Raw genomic sequence first — 18409 nt, 5'->3', positions numbered from 1 at the left:
AAACCACTTACCAAGGATTGTGGTGGATTCTCCATCACTGATAATCTTTAAATCAAGCCTGGGTATTTTGCTGGAAGATATGTTCCTGTTCAACCACAGCTATTAGACTTGAAGCAGGATTTAATTCAAGGAAGCTCTGTGGCCTGTGATGTGCAGTAGTCCCTCCCGGCCTTAAAATCTATAACTGTTGCTCTATCTCTCTCAATCTTTGAACAGGTTTACATAGTTGCAGTTGAAAGAGAAAAAAACCAAAGTGATGCACACAAGCAAACTGTGACGATCACAAACTCTACAGATGAAAGCTATAGAGATTTAACTTCGTCGGCCGATGGACTTCTGGACCTAGTCCAGGCGGACCTTGGGACCCTAAGCAAACTCTGGCTTGCTGCACTTCAGGATTTTGCTCTCTTAACTTTGCCTTCAGAATATGCCTCTCAACTTCCGGTTGAAGGTATGAAGGCAACTATGTACTTTTATTGGTGTTTGATATAATTTGTGTGTGTGTGTGCTTTATAATATCTCAGCTGAATTGTGCCTACTCACAGTATATAACTTTTTCACAAAATAAGATGTAGTTGATACAGAACCAGCACACTATAATTTTGTAGCTATTTACCACAAAATCAATTACTGAGTTTAGGATAGAGTTTTCTCTGGGATGGAGAAGTAGTGGATTTTTAAGATGAGAGGAAGAAAAAAGAGTTAAAGAAAATTACTTGATTCTACTTGCCTTTTTATTGATAATTCTTTTTATTAACCACAACCCACCAGGTCAGCTCTGGCTGTTAAACAATTAAGAAATACAATGAAATGTTATAAAACACAAATACCATTATAATAACAGAAAAGAATCCCAAACCTGTAAGAGAAATTGTTTACAACTGAAAATAGTCACATCATTTAAAACTCTGACTGTTCTTTTTTTTTTTTAGGTGGTGCATTCTATACTGCGGAGACAATTGAAAATGCAAGACCACACTATCACAACTCCTGGGCTCTAATTCTTTACGCTACAGCATTATGGCTCACCAGCACAGGTTTCCTTGTGGTTGATCCAGATGAAGGAGTAACTAATCTCTCCAGACCTGTCACCCCAACTACAATGTGTCAAGATTCCTCCTCCAGGGCTGCAGTGAAATCTCCTGAGGATGTGAATACTGACATATTTCATCTTATTTTGGGTTGGTTGATGAGCGTGTAATCTATCTGGATTTTAAATTCTGAACAGTAATTTTAGTATAAATAATACTGTTGACACTCAGTAATGCTTTGGTTGTCTGCTCTTAATTTTGTTGGTGAAGAATTGGTATGTTGGAAGTACCTGTGGCAAGAATTGGTTTTTATGTTGGGGACAGAATTGCTTCCTGTCTTTCTGATTATGCTGGGAAAAAATATCCAATGCAAGGTAAACAGAACACATGCCAATTTACTGCTATGCTCATAAACCTTCTAGTGCTTCTGCTTCGAGTTTAGGAACAGATTCAATTTTGGTTACACCAGTGTAATTATAAGGTGACGCGACTGACTTGATTGCAGTTACTCTGGAATATGGCCCACAGTTTTAAATAAGTTTTTGTTTAACCTGGCAAAACATAGACTCGGCATCTGAGGCCCAACAGAACAGTTTTGTTATTTCATTCAGGACTAGGGTTAGTAGGCCCAGGGTTCATATAGACTACTTTGCCACATTTAGCTAGTGAGGTGGAGTTTGTAAATAATTAACTACATGATTAACTAAAAACTTCAGCCTTTTTGTGAAATAAAACTATTAAGTCTCAGCCTTTAAGTTTCTAAGCTATGATTACAGTTTCTCTGTAAACTCATCCTGTCATGTAAATCAGTATGTCAAGAGTTCACATCCTACGTTCAAGGTTCTCAATTTCATGCAAAGGCAAAAATTCTGTGGGGTGCTTATAAGAATTTTCCTCCTAATTAGTGGACCCAGATCTCAACATTTTCATCTTCTATCTGTGATTTTTGAAGCTGATTATGATTTGTTTCTATTCTATTGCCCAAAAGTTTCAGTCTGTTCATAATTATCTCAGATACTGTATATTCATAAAGGAAGACAAGGTCTATAATGTTAATTTAGATGGAATATAGGGGCCCAAAGATGTTAAAATAACACGGTCACTGTCCATCATTAAACAATGTTAAAAAGGTCCGGTGTCCCAAGAGATGGTCGGGGGTGACAGTCATGATGATGAAGCTCGCTTTGGTGGCCTCTGTCTGTTCTTCCGTATTTCCCCCAAAGTCTTTCTTCAATGACCCAAAAGGGAGTGATGGCTGGGATAACCCATTTTCTTATTTTGCCCATCAGTTAGGCCAAGTTTCTGACACACTAATTTTGGTTCATTATTTCCGGACTCACATTTTCTTGTTTACCATACATGACCTCAACATGGTCCTTGAGTTATATCAGAGGGCCTTTTTTTTGGACTAATCCAGGGCGGGGGGTTGTCTGGTTTTCTTGCACCTATTATACATTCTTTGTTAAAAATAACTTGACCTACTTTTCATGATTAATTCCCAAGCAGGCATAGGCCCAATTGTCACAAGAAGTCCCTGCCCAAAATGTTTACAATTGAAGATTAATTTACTTAGGCATACAAAAATATAAAAGATGCATATGCTGTTTCAATGTCTTTTCAGGGCATTGACAGCATACTTGTCTTGATTTACAAAATGACTTTAAATGTGTTTTCAGTAAAACCTATGTTTTTGTTTTTTCTCCTATAATTTACAGGAATTAGTGTGGAATTTCTCTGCTCGCCTCGATCAGATGCAGCAATGGAAAACATTACTGCTTGCCTACATGCTCTGCAAGCATTTCTTGATGTTCCTTGGCCTAGGTCTAAAATAGGTGGTGATCAGGTAACATGCTAATTTAGAAAATATGAGTTGGAATTCCAGGGTATTGTGACAGTGTCTGGTATCACTTAGATCTCGCAGCTGACCTTGAATCTACAATAATTTTTCATTTGCTGTTCTGTGGCACCGATTGTAAACACTGTTGTCTAGTAAGAAATGTGGCAGTTAGTTAATTCTCTGTCTCTTGCAGATCCTGAGACTTTTTGGCTCTCTTTGAGTGTGTTGGTACATTGACCTCACCTAAAAGTTCAGATTTTGCATTCCAAATGTTTTTACTGAAAATTTTATAGAAATAGAAAGAAATAATAAACTAAAAGTTAATTAAAAAGAAACCCACCTATGTGAATACTATCGAAATCATTGCTAGACTGCCACTTAGTTACAGTTTGAAAGATGACTTAGATGTGTAGCATGGCTGGTTGTCATTTCTCTGACTCCAGTCAAGGAACAGCATGTCAGTCTCTGGAAGGAAGGAAGATCCCAGGGTATGTTTATGTAACTGCGAAAACTAATCAGATAAACCATCCTTTCAGAGGATATGTCTTCACTACAGAGTTAGCCTGGGCGGGCACCTCCACTACATAGCCCTATTAATGCCAGACCTATGTGGATGCATCCACAGTGGTGCTACACTAACTTATTTGCCCATCAAAAAAGTGTTGCTCTTTTATCCATCAGGCATTGCGTACGTGTTAACCAGTCAGTCATTATTTTGTTGTTCTGAATGAAACTTTAAAAATTACATCTTTTGAGACCTGCCTGAACACATTACCTGGGTAAGTCCTGACTGTTCTGGGCCACTATTCCCAAAACCACATTATAAAATAAGGCCTCTTCCATTTCAAGAGCAAACTGTGCTGTACTGTATCTTTCAAAGTACTGTAAATAGATATGATTGACCCTTTTGGAAGTAAATATATATCACATTACTTCTGATTATGACTAATACTCCTTTATAAAACCCAACCTTGTTTAAATGTAATTAAAGTTAATTAAAGGGACATGTCATGATTTGGTTGCCATATGACGAATCCACAAACTACTCAGAGTATCCCAGCCTGGCCTCATTGTAATCTTTGTTTATGTACATCACGGTTTAAATGAAATATATATCCTTAGGAAGCAAAGCAGATATCGCAGTCTCCCTTCATTTGTGTGAAGTGATACTTGTGATTTTTTTTAAACAAAGAATTGAATGCATGCAAAATGTTTACCAAGCACAATCCATGACAAAAAGTATTTGTTTGAAGAAGGCACCAAGGCTGATACATTTGTGACCAGAATCAAGGCTTTTGCTGGCACAGCTGAACTCCTCATACCGTTTTAATTGGAATTCTACCTTTCAGTTGTCCCTAAAGCAAGGAAAATTGTCTGCTTCTCAGACCCCAGTTTACCTCTTGCGTATGAAAACCTTGTCTTCCACTTTTACTGTTGGGAATTCTTATCACTTTACGGTTCTGTATCATACAGAACATTCAATAACTTCAGTAGCTTAAATAATACTGCTTACATCTTTAGTTTCATGAATCATTGTTTTAAATTTCCTACTTTTTTTCTTTTTGATCCTATGTTTGAAGCTTGACAGGTTGGAAACTAATGTATGTTTGGTGTAAGCAATGAGGCCTCTCCTTCCTTTAAGATTTTTGGCAACATTGAGAGGGAAAGGTCCTTCTCACTATATGCTCCAAAATTTAAAAGTGTAGATTGGTGGGTTGGTTTTTTTTTAGCTTCAACTTCTGATTTTCTGTGTAAAGGCAGTGGGGTTGCATGTGAACAGAAGTAACTAGGAACAGAACTTAGCTTCTCAGCTTAGGTGAAGATGGAAGGAGGCTTTCAAGAAAATGACTGTGTGGAGTTAAAAAATTCATTAATTCCTTCTATTTTAATGTTATGCATTGAAACAGTAACATTTCAGATGTCAAGTACTTGAGGTTAGAAAATTAATATGTAGGAGAGCATCTGCGCTTTGGAAAAACCATTAGATAGATAAAAAGAAGAAAAAAGCAATGATTTTCAGCTGCTCCTAATTAGAAATGAGCAAATAAATGCAATGAGAATACAGTTCACAAGGCTCTGACAAAAATGTATACCATCTTATTACAGTTTTATATTTACACAGTTGTCCTCCATCTGTTTATCAGGGATGACTTTGTACTCACATCTTAAGCAATGACTCTGTGGAATGGGCAGTCTAGACGCAGTCCACATAGGTATTTTGAAGACATTACGTAAAGACATAAAAAGGAAAGCCTGGAGTGAGAGAGAATACAATTATAGCTTACTGCTACTTTGAAGCTTCATTTTGTGTCTCCTGTCTCACTCTGAGGTGAATAGAAGTTCACCATAGAGTATTCTGAAGTCCAAGCTGTTTATGTTCAGTTTATGTCATATGTTACATTTTAAAAGCATTGTATAAATTTACATTAGAATACTGAACCTCTGATGCTTGTGGGTAATAAATAAATTGATGTGAATATCAAGACTTTGAACATTTCTTTTGCAACAGGAACTTGGTGTGGAATTGCTGAATGTTCTGCATCGACTGATCCTAACCAGAGAATCGCCTGATATTCAGCTTGCTACTCTTGAAGTAGTCCGACAGATTCTTTTTGCAGCTCAAGAACATGTGAGAGAAAAACGGAGAAGTGCAGAAGGTATACAATATACTGTTCTACAATATACTGTATAAATTTTTTATGACCAAACTTATTCCATCAATAACCTGTAGATTAGTGGCTTTATTTGTTAAAGTTGCTAAGAAGTCACTAATCTCATTGACTTCACTGGGAGACAAAGATATTCGGTACTTTAGAAAATCAAGCCACGCAAGACTAAATAGGCCAGCTGTAAAATTGCAACCACAGGAGATCATCTTTTTCCTCGTATTGAAATATAAAGTAGAGTTTTTAAATAAAGCAACTGTGATCAAGTTACTCATCCATCTCCTAACAGCATTGAGTACAGCCATTGAATTAAGCATTTTCTCCTGGATCAGATACACCCTTTAACATTCATTATAATTAAATTACAGGTTTTATTCTGTTTAGAAGATGTGGAATGAAACCAAATTTTATTTCCTATAAAAATAGTACATATGCACATTTTTTCTTCTTCAAGTGCTTGCTCATATCGATTTGAATTAGGTGCGTGCATGCCACATGCATGGTACGGGTCAGCTCTGAAGCCCCCTGGAGTCACGCCTTCGTGGCGCCGCATATAGGGCCCTGCCGACCCGCCGTCTCCCGTTCCTTCTTACAGTCCGTGATAGTCGTTGGAGCGTTGCATCTCCTCTTCAACGAGCGATCCTCTAGCCTATTTTCTGTAAATAGTTAAAGATAGTTTAAAAATTTTCTTTTGGTTAGTTTGACATCTGGACTTGAGGCACTGGGGGGGTGTTTCCCTCCCCCGCTTCCCCATCCCTCTCCCGGACCCGGGGCATGCCTCAGACCCAGGGGTTTAAGCCGGGCGGGGTTTGCCAGAAGCCTATGCCCGAGGGTAACCCACACTCGGCTTGTCTAAAGTGCTTGGGGGAGTCCTATCAAGCGGACAGGTGCAAGATCTGTAGGAGCTTTTGCCCCCGCACAAAGGAGGAGAGGATCACAGACTAAAGTTGCTGCTAATGGAAGCAGCTCTCCGCCCTCAGTCTGAGTCAAGCCCCAGGGACATGGCATTAGGCTCCTCAGCGTCGGTGCACAGCACGCTGGCTTCGGTCCGGGAAGTGCCAAGGAAGGACTCTGGGGTCAGAGACCCTTGGCACTGGGATTAATCTTGGCACCCCTCACAGTCTCCCATCCCGAAGAAGAAGCAGGAAGACTGATAGAGGGCGCTCCCCTTCCCACGCACGGGAATGTGAACCCAAGGGAGGGAGACGGGTGCAAGACCGCACCTTCCCTCCAGCTCAACAGCTGGGACTGTCAACTCCAGGCCCATGAGAGGGAACATTGAGTCTGGTGCCACTGGAGGAGACCCAGGTGGAGGATTTGGACCCCCCTTCCACACCTGAGACTTATGAGGCTGCGTGGGACCTGATAACATTAACAGGTCCGCACTCCTCCGACCACAGTGTCACAACACCAGTCCCGAGGCCCCAAACGATTCAGAGGCCACCAGTGAAGTCCAGGGACAAGCCGGTTATGACTTGGCAATGATCTACATTGTGCTGGCACCAATTCCTGGCAGTGACGGGCACAGTGCCACTGTGATCCCCATGCGCAGACTCATCAGAGTCTGCATCAGACACTAACTCATATGAGTCCCAGAGAAGCCGACACTGTAGCCGCTGGCACTCCCAGTCAGCAGGGATGACCAAAACTTCGCCCTGGTACCGTGGCCACCACAATGGTGGGTACTGGCTCAGATGCCGACCCAGTGGCCCTTCTGGATCTGGTGAGCTTACCACCAGTCCCAGGGGTGCGCTTTGGTACGCTCCTTTTCAGTCGCGTCTGAGAGAAGGACTGCTTCGAGGGCCAGGGATTTTTCCCAGGCATCAGCCACCGCTACTGCCGCCAGCACCACAATTGGTACCCGCACCCGACAACAGACCTAGCACCGTACCCGGCATTGCAGTACCACGGACGGTACCGGAGCCGGCACCGAAGCGGACACCGACTGGGGGGCGGAGCCTCAGAGTTTTGAGGAGCCGGATGAGCAGGAGGGGCTCTCCCATATTCCGGGCTCCTCCTCATTGTCTCCAGATGGGGCAGTGGCAGGAACATCCTCAGGGCCTCCCCTTCCTGACAGCAGAGCCCACCTTGAACTTCTGAGGAAGGTCACTCAGAACCTCGGGGTACAGATGGAGTTGGTCACTGAGGTGTCAGACCCAATCGTGGACATTTTATCCCCGGCAGGACCTACCAGGGTGGCCCTTCCCCTGATAAAGACCATTCAGGAGAACACACAAATCCTGTGGCAAACACCATCCTCTCTGGCTCCTACAGCTAAGGGAGTCGAGAGAAAGTACTTTGTGCCCTCCAAGGGCTATGAATACTTGTTTACCCACTCCCTGCCTGACTCATTGGTAGTGGCGGCTCTTAATGCGAGGGAAAGGCAAGGGCAGCAAGGGCCTACCTCCCAAGCTAAGGATGAAACGAAGCTGGACTTCTTTGGGAGGAAGATATATTCCACCGGAGGGCTCCAGCTTCGTATCGCAAACCAGCAGGTGATCCTTAGCCGTTATAACTTCGTCATGGGACACAATGTCCAAATTCTTGGACCTTGTCCCACCAGATTCTGAGCCGGAATTCTCAGCTCTTGTGGATGAAAGCAAGATGGTCCCCAGGACGTCACTGCAAGTGGCATTAGACTTGGCGGACTCTGCAACATGGACAATGTCTTCGGGTATTGCAATGTGCCATTGCTCATGGCTGCAGGCCTTGGGCCTCCCCGGGGAGGTCCAACAGACAATTCAGGACCCTACCATTTGAGGAGGCCACGTTATTTTTGGAGAAAACGGACTCGAGACTCCACAGTCTGAAAGACTCCCGAGCCACCCTAAAATCGCTGGGTCTGCACACCCCTTCCACCCAGCGTGGGCAATTTAGGCCTCAACCCAGGACACAACCATACCGGGGCAGTTTAGGCAGGACCATAACCATATGCGTCGCCAGAAATGTCGAAACCAGAAATGTCGTCACCAACCCCAACTCCCAAATAACAGGGGGTCTGGGTCATCCGGGCAGCAACCAGGCCCTAGGCAGACCTTTTGAGGATGCCCCCGAGGGCCCTATACCAACCTCTCAGCTGGATCCTTCTTTCCCGTTTTTGGAACATCTATCCCATTTCTACCGAGCGTGGTCCCAAATCACCTCGGACCATTGGGTCCTGCGCTTGGTAGAGAAGGGATATTCTCTCAACTTTTCCTCAACCCCTCCCACCCTCCTTATCCATACCTCTTCAAGGACCCCTCTCACGAGCAACTTCTCCTCCAAGAGGTACAAACCCTCCTATCGGTGGGGGCTGTCGAGTAGGTTTCCGCCACAGCTCAAGGGAAAGGGGTTTTACTCCCAGTATTTCCTAATACCAAAAGTAAAAGGGGGCCTCAGACCCATCTTGGATCTGCGCAATCTCAACAGGTTCATGAAGAAATGAAAGTTTTGAATGGTCTCTTCAGCCACTATCATCCCTTCTCTGGATCCAGGAGATTGGTATGCTGCCCTCGATTTTAAGGACGCACACTTCCACATTTCCATAATCCCGCCCCAGAGGCACTTCTTAAGGTTTACAGTCGGGAGTTCCCACTACCAATTTACAGTACTACCATTCGGCCTATCATCAGCACCTTCGGTGTTTACCAAATGTATGTCAGTCGTGGCCTCTTTTCTGTGGAAAAGGCAGTTTCAGGTATTTCCTAACCTAGACGACTGGCTAGTCAAGGGCTGGTCCAGAACACAAGTGGATCAACATGTTTCCCTCATAAGATCCACCTTCAATGAATTGGGTCTCCTCCTAAACACTCAAGTCAATGCTCATCCGTACTCAGAGAATAGAGTTCATAGGGGCAGTGCTAGACTCGGCACAGGCCAGAGTGTTCCTGCCCCAGTCCTGCTTCCAGGCTATTCACGACATATAGGACCTCAAATGATTCCCTATAACCACAGTAAGGAGTTGCTTAAAACTCCTAGGTCACATGGCATCTTGCATGTATGTAGTGCAACGTGCAAGGCTCCGACTCAGACCTGTCCAAGCTTGGCTGGCATCGGTGTATCGATCAAGTAGGCAAAGTCTAGACATGGTGGTTACCCTTCCACTGGACGTTCTCAAGTCTCTTCACTGGTAGCTTAACCCATACTTGGTGTGCTCAGGGGTCGCATTTCCCAAACCCCGTCCATCCTTCAGTCTGACCACTGACACCTAATCCATGGGGTGGGGGGCACACCTTGGGGAGCACAGAACTCAGAGAACTGATGCTTCACATCAATTTAAGGGAGCTCAGGGCAGTCCGGCTGGCATGTTAGGCTTTTTGGCCTCTCCTGAAGGGCAAGTGCATATCAGTCCTGACAGACAAAACAACAGCAATGTTTTATATCAACAGACGGGGAGAACACGCTCCTCTCCCCTGTGTCAAGAAGCCCTCAAGCTCTGGGAGTTCGGCATAGCACACTCCATACCTTTAGAAGCGTCCTATCTTCCAGGGTCGCAGAACGAACTAGCAGACCACCTCAGCAGGTCTTTTCACAACCACGAGTGGTCTGTCCACCCGGATGTAATAAACAATATCTTCCAGCGGTGGGGAGTTCCCCAGATCAATTGGTTCACCACAAGGGCCAACAGGAAGTGCCTACGATTCTGCTCCTTCCTAAACAACAGCCCGGATTCATTGGCAGATGTGTTTCTCCTTCCATGGAAGAACTGCCTATTCTACGCGTTCCCTCTCATACCGCTGATTCACAAGGTCCTCCTCAAAATCTGGAGAGACCGAACCTCGGTGATCCTGGTGGCACTGGCCTGGCCACGTCAGCATTGGTACACCACGCTACTGGAGCAATCAGTGGACACTCCAATCGCTCTACCACTAGTTCCGGACCTCATCACAGAAGGCCTCAACATTCCAGTCTCGAGTCTCTCCACCTCACTGCTTGGAAGCTACGTGGTTGACCCCGCTGAGCTTACATGCTCAGACACCCAACCATGGATAAAATGCTGTATTATTTTGATCCTTGATTCCTGTAGTTCTAGATTTGCTACTGAATCTGAGTGCATCTATTTTTAATCATCATCATAGTAAAACGTAGCTCTTACATTCCCTGTGTCATTCAGTGCACTCAAAGGGATTTGCAAACATTTAATCCTTAAAACCACACCTGTGAGACAAGTGTTATATGTATTTTATGGCTGAGTAAAGTGAGGCAAGTGCGACATATAGATTAAATTGCCCAAAGTCAGGCAATGATTTGGTGATATAACTAAAAATTGAACCCATCAGTGCTGGCTGCAGGCCCCCCTGTTCTAACCAATAGACTTATTCTCTCCTATGTTGATGGATAAGGTCGAAGATCTAGTAACTTCAACCATGCAAGAAGTGTGAACAATCTCTCAGAAGTACATATTATTGTGAGTCATATTTCTGTTCATTTAATGTATAGGTATGACTAAACAGGCACTTTGGAAAAGAGGTAGATTAGGCATTTCTAGAATAAATAACAGAAATATTCAAAACACAAGACCTGGGCCAAGTCTACACTAGAAACGTAAGTCAACCTGTATTAGGTTGACTTACAACCACCTCAGTAATTATTGTGGTGGTTCATGTCCACACGACCCTCCTGTCGGTGATGTGCATCCTCACCAGAAGCACTTCCACCAACTTAAGAGGGGCCGGGGGTGGGGAGGTTGAGAGCCTAGATGCTCATCTCTGCACGCAGCTCCTCGCTCTGAGCCAGGCTATGTCCTGGGCTCCCCACTCCCCATGGAGAGCCCTGCAGCTGCCCTGAGGTTCCCCCTGGGGAGCCCAGCGGCTTTCCCAAGGATCCTGGCTCCCCCCCGGGAGCTTGGGAACCACCTGGACTCGAGGCGCAGAGCTCCCTGCCAGGAACCTGGCTGTGGTGGGAAGCCTCCGTACAGCATTGGACTCCCCACAGGGAGCCAGGAGCCTTTGGGTGGCAGCCCAGCTGGCAGTGGGGAGCAGATTGTTGGGCAGGCACGGCACAGCCCAACTCGGAATAGGGAGCCTGGGCAGCAACTGGGCCGGGAATGGGGGGCTGGGGTGAGCTGGGCTCCAAGTGGGGTGGGCGCAGCCTGGCTGGGAGCAGGGAGCCTGGAGGGCAGCCAGGCTCTAGCTGGAGCTAGCTCCAGCATGGAGCCATGAAATTGATAAGAATTACAGCCAACAGCCGATGTAAGTAATTCACTGTGTACATGGGCACATCATTGCCCTCACTACACCAACATAAGCCCTACATTTCTCGTAGAGATGTAATTATTATGTTGGTGTGGTAGGACTCTTACGTTGGCGGGAGCGAAGTGTAGTGTTTACACTAACATAATTAGGTTGACATCAATTGCCTGACATCGACCTAACACTATAGGTCCAAACCCTGGTAGTAATGGGGGATGTTAACTACCCAGATATCTATTGGGAAAGTAATACAGCACAGCACAGTTCTTGGAATGTGTTGGAATCAACTTTTTGTTTCAAAAAGTAGAGAAAGGGGACAGCCATTTTAAACTTGATTCTGACCAGTGGGAAGGAATTGGTTGTGAATCTGAAGGTGGAATGCAGCTTGGGTGAAAGTGATCATGAAATGACTGATTTCATGATTCTAAGGAAAGGGAGTGAGAGTAGCAGAATAAGGACAATGGACTCCAGACTTTAACAAACTCTGAGAACTGGTACTTAAGGTCCTAGAGGAAGAAAATTGAAGGAATAAAGGAATTCAGGAGAGCTGATGATTTTGTAAAGAAACAATATAAAAGGCACCACTGTAAACTGTCCTGATGCAAAAGAAAGATAGAGCCATACTGGCCTCTTACTATTCTTCCTATCAGGAGCTCTTCAATGACCTGAAAATCAAAAAGGAATCCTACAGAACATGCAAACATGGACAAATTGCTAAGGAAGCATACAAAGGAATACTGCAAGCACATAGGGACGAAATCAGAAAGACTGAGGTATAAAATCAGCTACAGCTCGGAAGCATATAATAGTCAATTAGAAGACGTTCTATAAATAAGTTTTAGGAGCAAGAGAAAGACACAAAAGTGTAGATCCTCTACTGAGCAGGGAAGGAGATCTAATAACAGATGACATGAAGAAGGCTGAGGATTTAATGCCTAGTTTACTTGAGGCTTCACTAAAAAAGTTAACTGATCAAATGTTTAACACAATATTAACAACAAGGGAGAAAGGAGCTCAAGCTGGAATAGGGAAAGAATTGGGTTAAAGAATAGATAAATTAGATGTATTCAAGTCAGCAGGGTCTGATGAAATTCACCCTAGCGTACTTCAGGAGCCAGCTGAAGTAATGTCGGAACCATTACAGATTGACTTTGAGAACTTACGGAGGATGGATGAGGTCCCAGAGAATTGGAGAAGGGCAAACATAATACCTGTCTTTAAAAAAAGGGGAACAGAGGACCCAGTGAGGTATAGACCAGTCCAACTAACCTTGATAGCTGGAAAGATACTAGAATAAATTACTTAACAAAAATTTGAAAGCACCTAGAGGATAACTGGGTTATAAGAAATAGTCAGCATGGATTTGTCAAGAACAAATCATGCCAGACCAACCTAATTTCTTCCTTTGGCTGGGTTATTGGCCAAATTATTTCCTTAGTTTTTCATATGGAGAAATAACTGTAGATTAGGTTTAATCTTCAAAATGACATTATCTAAAATGGTCTCAATTATTTTTTACTATATATTCTGTATAAATGTATGTAAAGCTATTACACACACAAAAATACATTAAAAGAACATTAAGTTTGCAAAGTCAAGCACTGAAAAGTGAGGAAATGCAGTCTCCTTCCTCCAATCCACTGTCTCATTTATCACACATCTTCCAGCTTCTGCAACAAATGATGCAGAGGCCCTGTGGACAACCCCATTCAATCCCACTGTACTCTTTTTCACTATACAACCCTGATTCATCCCCAGAGCAGGTCTGTCCTATGCACTGAATGAGGAAGGGATCCTGTGGAAAAAATTGTATGGGACCATGTGATTAAGCGCTCTATCATAATGCTTGTGCACAAGGGCCCGAATTAAGGTTGCACAGGTATTTCTCAATACTGACATTTCTTGACTTAATAGTGCTTGATTTTGCTACTTTGATGATTTTAGGAGTTTTTTTGTGTATAATTTCTTAGGTTTTTTTAAAAAGCCATCTGAAAAATCAGCAATTCCATCACATGGCATCATACTATCCTCCAGCTGGTTCATCAGCAAGGTTGAACCTTGAGATCCACCTTCGAGATCTCTGCCACTTGAGTTAACAGAGTAACTGTTAGCAGTAGTTGGTTGGCATCCGCTCTGTGGACTACACTAGAAGGGGACGAGGTGCAGTTTACCAGTGGGTTTCACAGATATTTGCAATGTTGACAGCAGAGGGACTCAGATATCTTGGGTTCCACTCCACACTCTGGAGGAGAGTGTTCTCTCATGGTGTCAGAGCCTACTACCTGTTGGTCCTCCTCAGCCTAGTATTGTCTCTTCCCTACTTTGGCTCCTTGTTCTAGTCCCATTCTGCTAGTCCTCTTGCCCAGCAAGTCCTAGTCTTGTCATCTGGGGTCCAGTTCCAGTCTTATTGCCTAGCTAGTCTCATTTCCCCTCTTCTGTATCTTCATCTAATCTCTCTCCGTCCCATCCTGTTTCCTCCACTGGCTACCAGTCCCAGTCTCCATCCTTTGGCTCCTCATCCATCTCAGTTCCTATCCTTCCCTGGCTCTTGGTCCAATTTCCCCCCTTCCTGGCTCCTTGTCCTAGTCTCCTTGTCCAGCTATTCCCGGTGCTCTTCCCACAATTCCTTGTCAAATCTATTTAGTTTCCCAACCTGCCCCCGCCCCCAAAGATCTATCCTTCACTAACACCCTGTCTCCTTGCCCAGTCAGTCACAGCCTCCCTTCCCCCAGTGGCTCCCAGTCTCCATGCCCAGTCTCTCCCACTTCCCGTCCCCCAACTCTTTGTGATAGTTTGTCTTTCTTCCCCTCCCTTCCAGTCCATCTCTCACTGGACACTTTGTCCCAATTTACTCCATTCCTTCTCTCTGATCCAGCTCTTGTCCCCGCTGCAGTTGAGTCAGGTGGCTTACTTCTCTATGCTGCCTGAATGCCAGCAGGGGGGTAATTGAAAGCACAGAGGAGAGAAGCTCCCTGCTGTCAGCCCGCAGCTGCCAGGACCAGCAATTCTATGGGAAGCCCAGCTTTGCCTCTGTAGCCTTAGGCTGAAGCATGTTCAGTCATTCTGTAGGGGGTGAATGCACAGTTTGGTCCCACCTAGTAGCTCTGAGGAGCTGGAGCATGCTCAGTGAGGATGAGATCTTTAGACAATTTAGCTGCTGCAGTGACTGATAAGAGAGAAAGAGAGAGATCCTTCTGGAATGCATAGAGCAGGGTTCTCGAAGTCCTGGCCCATGGACCATCTGCAGCCCAAGAACCTCCCCACTGAGGCCCGGGGAGAAGAGACGCAGGCAGACACGCTGCTGGCAATCTCTGCAGCAGGCGCTGCCCCCTGCAGCTCCCATTGGCTGGGGGAGAGGAACAGAGTCATCATCATTAGTTGCCGGGCAAAGTCAGCCATGGAGGCAGCATCTTAGTTGCTGGGCAGAGTCGGCCATGGAGGTAGCGTCACTTTTTTCCTCGATGAATATAAACAAGTCAAAATACTGAACACAACTATCTGATGCACCCCTTGCTGCAATCCTGAAGGTTTCAACTGCTTAGTCACTGAGGCCAAACATCAACAAACTGACAGCACTGAAGCGTTGCCGGGTGTCTGGCCAACACTAAAATCTCTCTAGGAGGCGAAGAATTGTATAAAGTTGTATGACAGTTTTATTATTTCTAAGAAATTGGAAATAAAAAATACAATATAAATGTTTTCTTTTCTGAACACCATCTTCACTGACATTATCGGCCGCTGGGAGGATTTGAGGACTGGCACTGGCCCTAAGGTAAATTGAGTTTGAGACCCCTGGCATAGAGGTATAAATACCCCTCTCCCCTGTGTACATGACGGTCAGTGCTCCCAGCTGGTCTGGCCTCTTTCTGTTGCCCCCTTGGCTTTACTTAGGTAAGTCCATCCCTCTTTCCCCTCCCTCGTAACCCAAAGGACCCTTAATGGAGCAACATCCCTTTCTCCTGCTGGACAAACAAAGACCCACCACATTCAGCTGAGGTGAGTGCATCCTTATAAATTTGTTTCAAACTACAGTTGTCCTCTAACGGAACTTTTAACACTGTGCTGCATTAGAATTTAAACTGTAAATTATCCCCTGCCGATATGACAAAGCTTCAAGAAGTAAACTTTTGTCAACAAAACACTGCATGCTTAATGTCCTCTTTACTTCTTCCTTTCGTTATAGTTGATGATGGTGCTGCAGAAAAGGAGACCTTGCCAGAATTTGGAGAAGGCAAAGACACAGGAGGACTGGTGCCTGGAAAGTCATTAGTCTTTGCAACGCTGGAGCTGTGTGTTTGCATTCTAGTGAGGCAGCTCCCCCAGCTTAATCCTAAAGTAACTGGTAGCCCTGCAGTTAAAGCTGGAAAACCTCAGTTGTTGTCAGAGAGTGGAAGTAGATTGGTATCAGCAGCATTAGTTATCCTCTCTGACATTCCGTCGGTCTGCTCTCCTGAAGGTAGGATATGGTTGGTACCAATATGTGATTTCGTTACAAGGGAAGATTAAATGCAAAGATGATAGAGTAACATATACTTACTACATAACTTTCTCTGTTGGATAAATGCTGGGGCAAGGTCTTGGAGATTTCCTTATGACAATTTTCCAGTTGTTTTTGTTGTACTCAAAAGTTAAAAAAAAGAAAAGAAAAGGCTGATAGTTACAGAAGCAGTAGTGTGAGAGTATAAAGTAGTTTTCAGGACTGAAATACTTTTCTCCCGTCTTTCCCCTGTAAAGCAGTCCGATTAATGGACACATTTTATTTCACATAGATATATGTATGTAGCTGCATGCTTCCTTTATAGATCCTCAATTTAGGAATTTATAATACAGCTGTAAAAGTGTGCTCCAAAGGGAAATGTGCCATATCATCTTTGTCCAAAAGCCATCTTGTAAACTACAGAAACACAAAATAGGAAAAAGAAAAGGAGTACTTGTGGCTCCATGAAAACCTGGATTTGTGCTGGAAATGGCCCAACTTGATTATCATACACATTGTAAGGCGAGTGATCACTTTAGATAAGCTATTACCAACAGGAGAGTGGGGTGGGAGGAGGTATTTTTTCATGCTTTTTGTGTGTATATAATAAGATCTTCTATACTTTCCACAGTATGCATCCGATGAAGTGAGCTGTAGCTCACGAAAGCTTATGCTCAAATAAATTGGTTAGTCTCTAAGGTGCCACAAGTACTCCTTTTCTTTTTGCAAATACAGACTAACACGGCTGTTACTCTGAAACCTGACAAAATAGGAAGATAGTGTTTATCTGACCGACACCCCAGACTTCATTTTTCACAGTCACCAAACCTTTTTATATTCTTTTTAAAATAATATAATTATATCAAATATGTATCTATCGTATCTTGTTACCTTTCACTGTTATTACCTTTGTGCTTCCATAACCCAGCTTTTTCATATGTTGCTGAGTTAGGTCTAATTTAGATTGTAATTTCCTTGAATCAGAGCCCTGTCACTGTATTTATGTAAAATACTGTTCACACCTATGGTACTGTACAAACTATAAATCCAGCAATTCCTATCCTTTGCATTTACCAGCCCCTTTTCCCACTCATTTGTACTCTACTATTGAGTCCTTGTGTCATGGTCGCTGTCCTGCCAGCCCAAAGGGATGAGGATCTCCTTTTGGAAACAGTCACCAGCTCCCCTGTTCAATCATAAGGATTAATGTTGGGTGGTGATGGACTTTTGTTACCTTCAATCCAGTGATTGTCATCTTTCAGAATGACAAGAAAAGATTTTGGACATGGCCTTGTTAGGCTCTGAGAGGCACTATTTGTGAGGAAAATTAGTTTGCTCCTTGGGTTGAATTTGCTCCCTGCTGCATTTTTTGCCTTTAGCAGTTCAGGGAGTTTTATAGACAAATTACTTGCAGGATCAGATTAAGTCAAGAGATCAGGACATGGAATTGAACCCAGGTCTCCTATATGGTAGTGCTTATGTATAATATAATCATAATAAATGGACTGGTTTGCTGATCTTCAGTAGCTGTTCTTCCCAAGTTCCTGCAGTTAAGTTTCAGAGATTTTTTTTTTCTTTTCTTTTAAGGAAAAAGGACAAGAACCTAGGGCACCAGTTCAGTAATGCATTTAAGTACATCTCTATTCATTCTGTTTTGCTGAATAGCGATGGACTTAAGCACAGTAAAGTCAAGTGTGCACTTTGACTTTAAGCGTGCGCTTTGCTTAATCAGGTCCTAAAATAGTGCACAAAATGTATGGGTGGACTCTACTCCATTGGCTTCAGTAGGATTCAGCTGTCTGCACTAGCAGAGCCCAGTCTAAACATTTAAACACGTTGGAACATAGGCATTGCCATATTGGGTCAGACCCAAGTTCTGTCTAGTTCAGTATTCTGTTTCCAACAAAGGCTAGCGCCAGATGTTTCAGAGGGAGAAGTAAGAACCACATTGTAGGCAGATGTGGGATAACCTGCTCCTCACATTAGGTGTGATGCTTTCCTAAATTTTTGTTAGCTATAACTATTATAACTCTAGATATTATTATGCATGTTCAATGTCTTATCTCTTCTTTTAATCTTGCTAAATTCTTAGCTCACTGACTTCCTTCAGCAAAGAGTTTCACAGTCTAATTATGTGCCATGGGAAAAGTATTTCTTTTTATCAGTTTTGAATTTGCCACTGTTAATTTCATGGAATGTCATCCCTGTTCTAGTGTTCTGAAACAGAC

The 18409-nt window shown here is 43.7% G+C and overlaps 1 protein-coding gene across 16 annotated transcripts in view; it reads left to right on the top strand.

The window, feature by feature from the left end:
* The window catches only part of HEATR5A (HEAT repeat containing 5A), a 125267-nt gene that overhangs the window by 99673 nt on the left and 7185 nt on the right, over nucleotides 1-18409 (top strand). For 15 of the 16 annotated variants that reach the window (XM_037900563.2, XM_037900561.2, XM_043549699.1 and 12 more), the window contains 5 exons: nucleotides 217-451; nucleotides 933-1181; nucleotides 2747-2874; nucleotides 5378-5525; nucleotides 15888-16160. In XM_037900563.2, the coding sequence (XP_037756491.1) occupies nucleotides 217-451; nucleotides 933-1181; nucleotides 2747-2874; nucleotides 5378-5525; nucleotides 15888-16160 (1033 nt within the window). Of the gene's footprint in view, nucleotides 1-216; nucleotides 452-932; nucleotides 1182-2746; nucleotides 2875-5377; nucleotides 5526-15887; nucleotides 16161-18409 lie in introns of those variants that run through there. The other variant, XM_043549705.1, reaches the window with a different exon arrangement.

The sequence above is a fragment of the Chelonia mydas genome, chromosome 6 (genome assembly GCF_015237465.2).
Source record: "Chelonia mydas isolate rCheMyd1 chromosome 6, rCheMyd1.pri.v2, whole genome shotgun sequence".
In the NCBI taxonomy this organism is placed as follows: domain Eukaryota; kingdom Metazoa; phylum Chordata; order Testudines; family Cheloniidae; genus Chelonia; species Chelonia mydas.
Note: the sequence above shows the minus strand (reverse complement) of the source record. Positions and strands in the feature narration are given on the sequence as shown.